This window comes from Numenius arquata, chromosome 1, assembly GCF_964106895.1.
Source record: "Numenius arquata chromosome 1, bNumArq3.hap1.1, whole genome shotgun sequence".
NCBI lineage: Eukaryota > Metazoa > Chordata > Aves > Charadriiformes > Scolopacidae > Numenius > Numenius arquata.
In genome coordinates, this window is record NC_133576.1 from 126,195,352 (window position 1) to 126,209,665 (window position 14,314).

General features: G+C 38.4%; 1 protein-coding gene across 4 annotated transcripts in view; it reads right to left on the reverse strand.

Moving 5' to 3' along the window:
• The window catches only part of YAP1 (Yes1 associated transcriptional regulator), a 91,943-nt gene that overhangs the window by 12,647 nt on the left and 64,982 nt on the right, over positions 1-14,314 (reverse strand). For 2 of the 4 annotated variants that reach the window (XM_074144314.1, XM_074144233.1), the window contains one exon: positions 9,158-9,339. In XM_074144314.1, the coding sequence (XP_074000415.1) occupies positions 9,158-9,339 (182 nt within the window). Of the gene's footprint in view, positions 1-7,589; positions 7,638-9,145; positions 9,340-14,314 lie in introns of all 4 variants that reach the window. The other 2 variants (XM_074169125.1, XM_074169046.1) reach the window with 2 other exon arrangements.

The following is a 14,314-nucleotide window of genomic DNA, read 5'->3' on the forward strand; positions in this document are numbered from 1 at the left end:
CATGTAATGGAAGCTGAAGTTGTGTTGCTTGAAGAATGTCTTTTCATTTCTTCTTCCTTATAAAACTGATTTTCAATAAAAAAAGTTGTGTTTCCTATACTTAAAAAATGTATGGGAGTGTACAAGCCTCTTCTAGCTCCAAACAGAGCAATGTGAACTCTAAGCTTTTAGTTCATTCTTTAAAATATATCCTTTATTAGAAGTACTTCAAGTCTGGAGGCAAAAATAAAACCATGACAAAATCCTGGCTTAGATTTCTATAACTTGATCTCATCTTATTTTTGTAAATATGTCAAACTTTTTTTAAGTACCTCTGGGAAAATAAAAGCTTAGCATTCCTATTGTTAACACAAAAGCTGAATTTTGATTATTACATAGATTAAAATTATTTGTCATCTCCTTAGCAAAGTAATTTTAAAAACAAGGTCAGCATTGTATAATTTATCTGGCTGACCTTACCCATTTTTTGTTCATAATTGCATACAGATTAAGTTTTACACGAAGCTCCTGGTCATTCACACCACGTCAAAATTAACTTTATGAAGTTACTCTTTTCAGAGCATTTTTATCTTCATTGAGCTTTTGAGGAAAGGTAAAAGACTCCATGCAACTCACGTATCATGTTCTTACCGTTTTAAACATATGATATGCTACTCAACTTGAATTGATAGATATACCCTTATAATTGGTGATTTTTGGTAAATTTACTTTAGAAGTGCCAGCTGTAACATTTCTGCCCCCAAACACTGCTCAGCTATCAAACGATTCCACAGGCTTCACCGGGATGGGAGAGAAGTGTTACGGGACAGAGAAGACCATGACACTTGCGGGCAGACTTAGAGCACCAGTTATTTCTTTAGACTAAGTATTTATACTCTTGTTTGAGGGCCACAAAGTTACAGCATATGTACAAAAGAAACAGGGAAAACACGTGGACAGATGAAGACAAATGAATTCAGTAATGAGGGGTTATGCAATTAGTGAGGAGTAAGGGGGAAACATAAATCATTCAGTGTTGCAATCGTGAAAACCAGCAAAATTAATTTAAGAGGTGATACTGATAGAGTGATAATTAATTGTAATGTATACACTTGGCAAAAAACTCAATGCTATGCAGAGCATTGTGAGCACAGATAAGGCACCAGAAATTGGAACAGATGTTGGTACATGAAGCCTGGCTTCTCGTCTGGTTTTGCAGTCCTTTGCTGTGCCACTGCTTCACACTCCTCTTGCCATCTACCTGCCCATGGCTCCAGTAGTATCCCTGCCCAGCCCAGCTGTCCCAGAGGACCAGCAAGGCAGGTACGAGTCAGCACGAAGGCCATGCAGAGCTGGATTGCCTCCCTCTACCAATTTTTGTTTGCTTCTAATGAAAGCTGTTATTCATGGCCATCTTGTACTCAGGTCAACGTACCTCCTATCTTCTGCTGAGGGATTGCTTTAGCAGCACTTCTGAGATTAAGTTCTGCAACTGCAAGCAGCACCAGTGACTCCAGGAAACCCACCGCAGTGAGCTACAATTCCTATACAGACACAAAGCGTGTCCTGAAGCATTTAGGGACATAAACAGATAAAGGCAAGGAATGGAAATTTGATTTACTCTATAGACTTTTACACAGGGTATTTACCCATAAAGATCTACATTCACAAGCAAGCAATAAAATTATTTTGTTAATCAGTAAATCTTAGGTGCTGCAAGTGGAATCAGAGCTTCTGAATTTTCAAGTTACTCACGTAATACAAGTATCTTTCCTACTGTGTAACTTCTAGCGACCGATGCTAGAAAACCAAACCAACAGAGTGTGAAACTCCAACTCCACAGCAATTCTTGCCACACAAACTAGTAACTAAAGTTTCACTGAGATCTACGGCTTTCAGTAAGGAATGAAGCTACACTATTTCACAAACCAAAGAACATTAAAATGCTTAAGTTCCCAAGATGGCTGAACAACAGCTATGTTGCATTTGCAGTTAAACTAGCCGAATTCCACATTTGGTATATTTTGATGGCAGCCAACACACCTTTCCCCTCCAAATCCAGCCACACAGGACACCCTTTCAATAATGCTTGACTATTTAAGTCCAATCATGCTTGCATTTTCAAGGCAGTATTTAAAGTAGTACCATACTGTACTGCTTGCTCATCAGAAATACCAAAGACTTAATAATAATTAGGTCAAGGAATATCTCCATAATTTCTACAGGACATCCAACTCTAAGCTGAAATCCTCGATGCTTTGACAAAACTTTCCGTTTTATTTAACAGCACTTAGAAGAACCAGAGTTTGTTAGTCCGCACGGAAGAAGGTGTGTCTTGATCTCTTCACCCCTGTGGGTCTACACCTGTAGCCACACTGATGCTTCAGCTACGAGATTATGAAAAAATGTTTGACACATCCTGTTCTGCTGTCTTATTATTAAGGAAATCTCTGGCAGACAGCTGAGTTTAATGTCTTAAACTGCTGCAGTTCAGTTTGCCAGAACACATCTACCACACCTCTCAGAAGTCACTTTATTAAGAAGCAAATATTTTGCTTAAAAAATGCGACACAACCCCCTGGCTGCAACCTTCACCCCAGTTTAGGATGGCTCTAGACAACTGGTTAAATCTTCTCCCAAATTGATTTCTAAATTCATGGCACTGCATAGGTGTGCTGCCTGACCTGTAAGCCTCATGGTACACTTTAACCGAGCTCTGTGCAACTGATGCAGAGTAAAGGACAGGTACTTGACAGATTATCTGAATTAGCCTTTAGCTATTTGAAATACAAGCGCTTTCCTACAAACAGATGTCTGTATCAGGGGCAATATGCTAACATTTATTACGTGCTGAATTAATTGCCACAGACTAAAGATGTCAGTTCATTAATTACAAAAATTTTTGGAAGATAGTCCAGTGAATAACAACAGTTTGTTACCTAATGAAGTAAAATATCCCTGTTAACAATAACATATCAACAGTTCAATGAAAACTGAGATAAACATATATAAAACTGATTTCTGCCTATTTGGAATCTTTAAGTTACTTACGATATTGTACATGCTGCTCAGCTCCCTTATCTGTGTGACAGTTTTCCAGTAATATTTTGCTATTGATTTTGCAGAGTAAGAAATCAGCAACAATTTCTGTTCATTGTGCAAAAGAAACATCTAAACTTAAACCACAAGGGACAAAGCAAACCTTAGTATTAATAAAAAGAACTATCAAGTAAGTAAAACACAAAAAAGAAGGGATACAATATTTACTTTCACTAAAATGAAAAGTTTCAGGTATTATTTGTGACTATTGATTAAAAAAAGTTCAATCAGAAGCAAAAATTTTAAATGGGAAAAAAAAAAAACAAAACTTTGTTGGAAAAACGTCACTGAGCGTTAGCTCTCCTCAAAACTTCACACATAATGGATCTCACCAGAATAAGACATATCACAGACCATTTGCCCTACCAAATATAGAGCAGTAAGGCAAATTAAAACCAAGGGGCACAAAACAGCTATGAATTTGCTGCACATTTGTTAGTTTTGTCCTGCACCTAGTAAACGTAATTTTCAAAAATCTTTGTGTGTACCAGTGGTCAAAACCACCAGGTTCAAGGACCAAATGGCTGGCTTCAGTACCTTATCTCTGTTAAAAAAAAAAAAACCACAACAATAACAACAAAAAAACCCCAACACCGAGCCCCCTCAAACACAAACACCCTTGATGAAACCAAGACAAGTCATTTATCTTGTTAATCTAGGTCAGCTTCAGATAACACACAGAGGGGATGGGAAACAAGAGATTCAAGGGACAGCACTGTTTTGGATTCACCAAGAAACTAAAATAACTATTGCCCACCATTTCCACTAAGATTTGAACACAAGTATATCTTGTTATTGAAAGACATATTACAGGGAAGGGGGAAAAAACCCAACAAACCAAACAAACCCTAGGCCGTCAGTAAAACTTCCAGCTTCACTAACATCATGTGATTTCAAGAGTTTTTAATGATGCTTTCCTTGCTTTCTAGATGTCACAAATCTGACAGTAACAGAGTTTTGGTGTACATACAAAGTGACTGAAAAAAAATCTTTTATTGAAAAATAATACTAGCATCCTAGGAAATGATTGCTTTCCTGGAAACACTGGAAATCTTCTCGACTAATCTGATGAAAGGTGTCAAACACCAACTAAAATGAACTTTTATGGAATCATGGGAAAAGAAGTTGGTAAGAAATAAGTGCAGGGCAACAGGACAGAGAATATGAGAGGTACTTCATAAAATAAGGATGACAAAAAAATGGAGACAATGAACAAAGAGCACATTCCAGGTACGTAGAACTACCAAGAAAGAAGAACCTATCATGAAAACAACTGTGTAGTTTATGGATCTTACGAGCAAATACTAATATTAGTTGCAGACAAGTAAGAAATCTTTCAGTCTTGGAACAATAAAGTAGTCTGCACCACATCCAAGAATAATGCTATCAGTACCTCAACATTATTTGCCTCTCTTTCCGTCGTATACTGGAAAGCAAGAAATCCGTTACCTAACGACTAGCCAATCTTATGACTGATACAAAAATTGACTGACAGCTACTTTAGGTGAGATATTGTTGACAACCAGATGCTAAATGCAGGGAAATGAAGGAGAGCTACTGGGGATAGAAAGAAAGTCAAGTCAATCTCTTATTTAAGACAAGTAGACATTTTTAAGGTGTTCACAGATAACTGATGATGATGACCTTAAGTAACTGGTCAGATGCTTGGCGTTTTCAAATTCCCTGGATGTATCAAATAGCTCGTTTATGCATAGTAAATATGGAAGTTATAATTTTTGCTTCAAATACCTTTGGTATTTTTAAAATTATAACTAAATACACCCTCATTCAAACAAAAAGTACTTGCAACAAAAGATGAAGCTGAGCAATTGTTTAATCTTACCAGGAGGTATTTAAGTGCTAAGGCCTCCACATGTAACACATTGAGCACTAGTGTCACTACAGGATACTACAGTATCATGGTGATAAAAACCACAAGGACACAATGTTCGCCCAAGACATCAATACAACCATGGCACTGTATCCAGGTTATACGGACACAAATGTCAGGAAGGAAGAGGAGGTTGGGCTGGATGCAGGATGTTGAACTAGATGACCTCCACCAGTCCCTTCCAACCAATTTGATTCTGTGACTAAGAAAAGCTCAGAGATCCAGTTAAAAGTAAAGAAACATGTCTCAGGTTATCTAAATAAAAGAGATACTTCATTAGAGGCAAGCTTCAAGAACACTGATGCAGTATAATTTCTTTACGAAAGGAAGACCTTGACAATCCTTCTCTAAAATAGACTTAGTCCTCCTAGAATTAAGAGCATTGAACATTAGAAGATTTTATTTTCAGTATTCCTTAAAAGAACATCTAAAATTTAGAAAAAGCAGGTATTATTCTTCCCCCAAGCGCAGCTTTATCATTATGAAAGCAGATAATTTCTCTAAACTTCATTAATTCTATGCACAAAGGAAAGAACAGATCTGTCAAAAAGAAAAAGTTGATGAAAGAAATGTTTATTCTTTCTACAGATTTTTCACAGATTGACTAGTTTGACTGTGACCCGATAGGATGTATAGATTGGGAATTCAACAATAGCATCACTAGAGAAGATAGACAACATTTGCCTCTGTAGTACAAGGCCTCAAGAAGGATTTAGACAACAATTTCCAGAAGCAGTTCTCTAAGCATCTGCTTCCACATGTGGCTCCTCACTACATTTTTGAAGTGACACATGAAAACACAGAAAATACATTTAGATGATACAACGTGAATAATCTAGTATTACAGAACTTTTAAGTTGACATAATTGCCTACTTTTCTATCCACCAGATACCTCAAACACAGGTTGACTCATTAGCAAGTGCAGATTAATAAAACTGATCTCAGGCACGTGAGCCTGGTACAAAGCCAGTTTAAATCTAACTGGAATCCTGATTTTTACATAAATCCTTTCATCATTTCCCATTCCAGAGTGAACACTACATCCACACTTTATGAATTATCAATAAGGTCCCTTTGAGTTTTTATCAGCGTTTCAGTGTTTTAAGCCAGAATTTCAAGAAGTTCAAAAAATCTGGTCTTATTAAGTATGAAACTGATCCCAAAGTTCGCCATTTGCGGCATATTTCTGAGTTGACAACAGGAAGAAATTACTGTGGATGAGCAAACAACTGTATGACAGGGCTTCAGGAATCCAAGAATACACTTTTGGCATTCAGCAAGAAAAACATCCCTTCTGAATATCCTAATTGTGGCCAAAGATAAGGTGTTTCCAACTGGTGTGGAGGAGCATGCTTCTCTGTTTATTCCCTTGTATACCCACAATTCTTACAGAAATTTTTTCTCCTTCTTCATAATAGGATCTAATATTGATAAACAAGATCATTATGAGATTAATGCTCTGGAAATGAATTAAATTATTACATCTTAATTAAAATCCTTCTGGTTTAGAGTTGTACTGATGTTGCCAAACGAGAAAGTATTTTTTTCCAGGATGTCACTACTGTTTCTAAGGTCTGAGGTTTCTATTCTGAAGATGATCTCGGGAGAACTAGTAAGGTACAAATTTTGTGGTACTCTTCAGAATGTAATGGCACACCAGTACTCCTGGCTTCCAAACCAGGATACTTTCTTTTATTCTGTTTTTCTTACGTAGTGTGCATAGTGTTTTTCTTAGAAAAACAACAAAGAATACAAGCCAATATAAATATTGTCTTAAGAACCGATAGATTAAGAATACTGTTAGCAATCGCAAGCAAGAAGCTCTCTGAATATATCCATAAATGCACTCTTTCAGAGTTTCATTCCATATTCAACTTCTTAAGAGCCTAAAAGAAGTCCACATTAAACTGTTTATTATGCTTCACATTTTGACCAATTTTCTTTCAGTTTGAGCTTGGGAGGCTTTTCAGAATTGTTGCTTCCTATACAGAAAATGTATTTGTGCAGAAGCCAGTTATTAAATGTCAAAATGGAAAAAATTACATATCATATCCCCATGGCAATTACTTTGTTAGTCTAATCCATTAAATAATTCTGTTACACTGTACATGCTTAAAAATCATAAATATTTCAAGTGACGACTTATTAACTGATTACAGATATCCTTCTTCAAGATCATACCTGTTTAAACAAACTGATAACATTCATATGAACAGTACTTAAAAGTCACAAACTACTACCTTAGATATAATAGGAGGTTTGCTTTAAATACATATCTTGATGACATCAGGACTGGAACGGCAGTATCCTCAAGAATGCTAAACAAGAAGGTTGTTTCAATGCAGAAAAACGTGCAATGAATTCCTCATTTGCTTTTAAAAATTGATATCAAGTTGTGGTAATGCAGCACTCTTAAAAACAATGTGAGGGTCATGACCAGAGAAGCAGTTAAAAAATGTGTATGGCAGAGCTTGGTTTTTTTTGGTTGGTGGGGGGCGTTTTTTGTTGGTTTGAGTTTTTCTTTTTTAGAATGCCTTTATATAGCAAAAAGTCTCTCTGCTAGCCTAACTTAATGCTTTCATTTTTCTAATTATGCTGAAACATCAGTTAAGAGCCTACCTGATGTTTTGGAGAATTTGCTGTGCTGGGATTGATATTCCGCAATGCCTAAGAGTAAAAATAAGATGGATAAAAATTACTTTAGCTGCATGGTTTGCTTATGCAGGCTGTCTTATAAACACCATCTTGTAGTATCAAGCCCCCAAGACAGGCCAGATGTGACAGGGTAAGGGAGTTAAGAGACTATGAAAATCATGACACAGTGAAACAGAACTCACAGGTTTACCAAGGATGCATAATTGACAGATAAGCTTAACGACCAGGGAGAACAACATGAAGGGAATTGTCTGTCACCTGGTCCAAAGTTAGTCAGGTTCTCAATGACAACTGAGGCAAGAAGACAATTAGAAGGCCTACCTAGAAGCATGCTAGCACAGGGTAAAATGTTTGTTGGTGGATTAATAGCAAAGCAGGAACAGCAGAAGCCCAGGTGCTTAAGCGGAGAGAAAGTCCTGATGCCACCTTTGCAGTGTATTCTTACCTAGAGTACTATAAAAAGTAACGGCTGTAAAGATGACCCATCTTACACCAAGAGATGCTGAAGATTCCTACAAAACAGGCCTTGACTACAAAGGGGATAACGGGAGTCAGATTCCAGGACAGAATACTGCAGGTGATGAAGAAAGAGAAAAGCTGTCTTTGAGGACATTAAGATATTATCCTCTACTGATACAAAGCCCATCACCCAAAGTGAAAAGGGAACAGGGTAAGATTTTTAGAAGGTTTTCCTCAAAGAAACAATTAGTGATTTCTCTGACAGTGTCAAAAAAAACAAGGAACATCCTAAGTATCTAACACAGATGGTAGTAATTCTAAAAACGTTCAGATAGAAAAATCGAAGCAGAAGGCTTAAAGTCAAATGGAAGTCAAGCCCGAATTAGAAATCCAGAGATTCCAATGTCCAGTCCTACACTTGAACATTTGCTACACAGAGTAGAAAAACACTAGAAGGAATAGCTTGCAGCCTAATTATGAAGTTTGAAATTCTTCAGCACATGAAAACCACAGGTCCAAAATGCAGCATGAGTGATTCAGTTGTTCCATGCTCCACTCCACTGTTTAACAACAGATAAGATTTTAGCAACAAGGTGTCTCCTCGATTCATCTTACATAAACTTTAGAAGTACTTAGAAATCCTACAGACTGTGACAGGTTCTGAAAGTGAAAGACTTTCCTCCACTTAAAAGGGAGAACAAAAGCAGCTGTGGGAACCAACTTCTTGTCTTTTTGCATGACTCAGAGCTCAATGAATATGAAAGATATTCTCAAGAGGAATATCCAATCAGAACAACAGTGCATGATGTCATCGTAACACTAAAGAAGCCTGTTCTTGGAGAGTTTTGTTAGGGAGAGGAATGAGGGAGGAAAGCAAAATCTGTCAGTCTGTAAGTCAGACGCTTTCACTATTAAGCTGATACCGATAACAGGATGAATTCAGACTTTTTTAGATCTCAAAGTTTTTTGTACAGTCACCAGTCTTTAAGACTCACTGAAACAACAACTTAGTCAAAACAAAACATAACATACAAAAAAAATAGTGGAAGTAGGTGTCTAACCTGTGGCCTCACCTGCCGAAGCAGTTCTTGATGCTTCAGTCTCAGCCGTTCCTTCTCCATCTGTAGCTGCTGAAGTCTCATCTGTTGTTGCTGATTGGAGCTACTTCCACCCATCACACCACCTTGGGGACTCTGAGGAGCCAGAGGGGGTGGCTGTTTCACTGGAGCACTTTGGCTGATTCGCTGATTCATGGCTAAGGAACCAAAACAATAAACATTTAAAAATGAAATTCAAACAAATACATGCAAGGAAAGCATTGTCCTTAGAAGGCATGTATTAAAAACATTGTAAAATAAAATCACAAGCCACAACAGTACAAAACATGCAGCTGCAATGGTGTTCAGAGTGTGAAATGTATGCTCCCATGTGTTACTCCTGCGAAATCAATGCAACAGTTTTAGAGTACATACTGTTCTAAAAGCTTCTGAAAACGGTTAAACCTGTTAAGTTGGTGAAAAATTCCAAAGCTGTAGTAAAATACTTCAAGTTTAATTAGAAGGATCTCTTTCTTCTTCCTAATGAACTATTCTCAATTTAGACACAAATATTACAAAATCACTTTTCTTATTCATGTGAATTCTCATAATCATTAAACTTGAGAACACACAGAATGACCAAACAGATTACCTCACTGACATCAAACTACATTTGGTTAAAGGCCACCATTCTTCCCAATGTGGTACAGGTCATGCAACAATCATTCACATCCTTGTCACATTGAGTTTTGAGTGTTACAGACTCCATTTAAGGCATCTTGACATGCAAAATTAGAGCTGGTACAGAAGTGGCAGATGAATTACACAGCCAAAAATACTGCCATCGCAATAGGAAACATTTTGACGGTGCTCAGTTTTCTTTTACCCCACATAAGTATGTGATGCATCTTTTCTGGGGTGTAGAGAAGAAAGAGTGTTGTCTTGAATGCCTAATGCACAGTGAGAACCCATCTTCCCTTCCCCCATAAAAGCGAGACCTAAGACAATTTTGTTTTATAAAATAAGTCATGACTGGGATGCATCGACTTGACAAGCCTGACTTTTCCTCCACATGAGACCAGTATAGTTAAAGTCAACAAAGGCACTGGAGTTCCCATAGTGAAACAGAGGGCTGGGAAAAGCTAAATGCATTACAAGGGCACTATTTTCAGAGGCTTTCAGTTTTGGAATTAGCTCTCTATCTTCTTGTCTGGAACAGCCTGAATAACATTCACAATATGCTGCAGAATGCATTTGCTGAAGCAGTGAAGGGAGAGTGGTATGGATTTTTATTTTTTTTTCCCTGGGAATGAGGATTACGGTTTATGGGAACTAAGAGAAAAAAGGGAGTGTGCTTCTTTTAGGATGACAGGCTGATTTGGTGGAAAGAAAACCATCTGTTGTATTAGTTTGGATTAATGTTTTCATCATCTATAGAGGATTCCTGGAACACTAGCACTTCTAACTATCATAAGAAAGGAGAATTGTCTCATAAAGAATCTGCATCATCTTTTCTCTGAAAAGTCATTAAGTCTCCACTGTCTTTTGAGTGTTCAACTTAAAGTACAGTAGTGCTTTTCTTCTATTCCAAGAAAGTCTAACTACATTTATCTCATATTAGCAATAAAAACGGCTGTTGCTTCAGAACAGAGAAGAAAAAGTCACAACCAGTTACAGACTTAACTCTCAAGTCTACCCTTTCAACTATTCCATAGGATCAGCACAAAGTAAATAGTCTATAACGGACAGGTGGGTCACATTTTCACAAGTCAAGTCAAAATAAAATGAAGTGTCAAATAGCTTGATGACATTGCTGTGGATTAAAGCTTAAAATCAAGCAGCTGATCTTACAAGACATCCAGCACCACTTCACCATCAAAACTGAACTTCAGGTGGTTGAGTCACCATCCTTGGATCAGTTTAAGAGTCACTTAGATATGGTGTTGGGGGATATGGTGTAGGGAAGAACTTTGTAGAGTAGGGTAGATGGTTGGACTCGATGATCCCAACCTAGATGATTCTATGATTCAGGACGAAGGTGACCAGGATAATCCAATCAACCAGCTTTGTGACATAAGCTGTGATCCCTAGGCCAGCAATAGAAGAGACAGGACAGCTTGTTCCTCTGCTGAACAGCCACAGAAGGTTCATATGCCCCAAGACCAGAAACTGTTAAGCAGAAGTTTCAGCAGCATCAACAACTGTCCTGCCAGGATGCGACCAGTGAACTGTGATTACAAGCTCCAGGACCTCCAGTGGGCGATCTCTGCTGAACGACTGACAGCAATTGGACTATCTACATTTACCAAATTAGGATGAAGTTGAAGCTAAAAAGAGCAATGCAAAAGAAAGGCAGCCCACCTAGCAGCTGCAGCCAAGCTGGACGTGACACTGCTGGAGTGGGGAACAGATCTCGTCCTTTCTCTCTTTTTACTCAGAATTCTATCAAGTCTGGAACCAGGACCATGCCTTTTGCTTTTTATGTCTTACCCTCTTCCACCTTAAAAGCAGATAATAAAGGAGTTAGTAGGGGACAACAGAAACCAGCCTTCTCTTGCTGTTAGCTAATTCTGCAACTCAAGCAGAAGTCTGTGCTACCCTTCAGAAGTTCCAGGATTCAAACCCTGTTATTAAATAAGATGGAACGTCAATTACAGTGGAGAGTAAAGAGGGACAAAGGTTATAAAATTACAATCACCTGAAATAAGCACATCTAAGTTAATTTTAACAAGCTAGGTAGTTTGCTTTTAAGTACCCAAAGCCGAAGAGTGTCAATTATCTTTAGGTTAAAAAGGCTGCCTATATGGTCTTGTTTCCAATGCTAAAATGACAGTTTTGGAGTCCCTGCCTCATGCAGTTCCCAGCCAAGTCATGTTACAGATAACCTCATCAAGAATTTAACCGTTTCTAACCTTAGTTAAACACTTAAATTCAGTATCACTGCAGATTCATGTTATGAATCTGTTTTTCCTGCATGCACCGTGCAAGTATCACTTCCCTAGGTCCCTTTTCCACTACTATGCAGCTTTGGAAATAATTTCCTTCTCATGACAAGTTCTTCATATTTTATATACCTGTATCTTTCCGACAGCTGCTTGCATTAACTGCATGAAGTTCAACCAGGCCAAATGCAGGGTCCTGCACCTGGGATGTGGCAATCCCAGGCACAAATACAGGTTGGGCGGAGAATGGCTGGAGAGCAGCCCTGAGGAGAAGGACTTGGGAGTGCTCGTGGATGAGAAGCTCAACATGAGCCAGCAATGTGCACTGGCAGCCCAGAAAGCCAACCGCATCCTGGGCTGCATCAAGAGAAGTGTGGCCAGCAGGTCGCGGGAGGTGATGCTGCCCCTCTACTCTGCGCTCGTGAGACCCCACCTGGAGTACTGTGTCCAGCTTTGGAGTCCTCAACACAGCAAGGACATGGACCTGTTGGAACAGGTCCAGCGCAGGGCCACAAAGATGATCAGAGGGATGGAGCACCTCCCCTATGAAGACAGACTGAGAGAGCTGGGGTTGTTCAGCCTGGAGAAGAGAAGGCTCCGGGGAGACCTCATAGCAGCCTTCCAATATCTGGGGAGCCTACAGGAGAGCCGGAGAGGGACTCTTTGTCAGGAGATGTAGTGACAGGACAAGGTTTTAAATTGGTTTTAAATTGGAAGAGGGGAGATTTAGATTAGATATTAGGAGGAAATTCTTTCCTGTGAGGGTGGTGAAGCACTGGAACAGGTTGCCCAGGGAAGTTGTGGATGCCCCATCCCTAGAAGTGTTCAAGGCCAGGCTGGACGGGGCTTTGAGCAACCTGGTCTAGTGGAGGTGTCCCTGCCCATGGCAGGGGGGTTGGAACTCGATGATCTTTAAGGTCCCTTCAAACTCTAACCATTCTATGATTCTATGATTATTCCAGTTCTCTCGGATCACAGTTTACTCCATTATTCTCACCTACTGGCTTTGCAATTAAAACCGTAAGAAACACATCATGTTTGTCTGGTGTTTTTCATTTTATTCCCTCATCCTAGATCCCTGAAATGCCTTCTAATTTCTATTTTGAAAGCAATGTATACAAGTAATGTGTATCTAAAACAGGAATATAATAAGATATTGAAAATTCGGTGTATACTTAATATTCATCAATACTGGAGGAAAATTTAATTATAGGATTTGGTAACTCTTCAGAAACTGAACCTAAAAATCTAAATTCTTATTTAGGTATTCATCAAAAGGATTTTTCTAAGCATTTTATTGTTTCAAGAATGCAAGTGCAAAAGACTTCAAATTGACAAGATTTTAAACTGCCCTCAGAACAGACCATGGAGATGTTTATCGTGTAAGGGAACTATTTTTAACTGTAAAATTAAACTAAACATTCAGACATTAAAAGAAGATACTGCTAACTGAATTTTACTGACTTAACAACATACCCAAGAACCAGAGGAAAAAAACAACAGTAGTAACACTGAAGGATTTTCAGCTATCTTGGCTGATTACACAAGTGTACTATCTTCAAGGGAAACAGAAAGAAGAATGTAATTTTCTGTAATTCCAACTTAAGATTTCATGAAAAGAGGGAGAACACGCCTTGTTTGAGTGACAGGAAAAAAACTAGAAGGTTTTAAAGGTTTTTTTGTTGTTCATTTGGGTTTTTTGTTTTGGTTTTGCGTTGGTTTTGTGGTTTAAATTCTCAATTCTCCATTACTGAGGACATGTCTGCAGAAATCTGCACTGTAAAGAATACGCTTATCACTATGATCTCAGATAAGCACGTTCCATTTCTTCCACACCTCATAGGTTTGTGATGATCCTGACATGCAGAGCTCTTTTTAAGTATTTTGAGTTCAAAGGCAAAGAGCTTCACTTATCTACCAGAGTTAGGACTTAGCAGTTTTCTGATGCATCCTGTTCCTTACCTTCCATGAGTATGGAAAGCTTTTAAATAAGGGGCTCTGCACCCACACAGTGGAGGCTGCAGAGACCTCACAGGCAGAGAAGGAACACACAAGTCTTTGTTCTAGAAAAGGGGGATTTGAGGGAGGAGGAGGAGGGGCAGACAAGTTAAAAAACACGGGCAACTTAAGACAATTAAAAAAAAAAAAAGAAAAGATCCTGCCATCCTATAAAATGGCTCAGCTTCACAATCTGCAGAATACAGTCAATTGTAATAGCTGCAATATGCTTTTGAGAACAGAGAATTAGTGG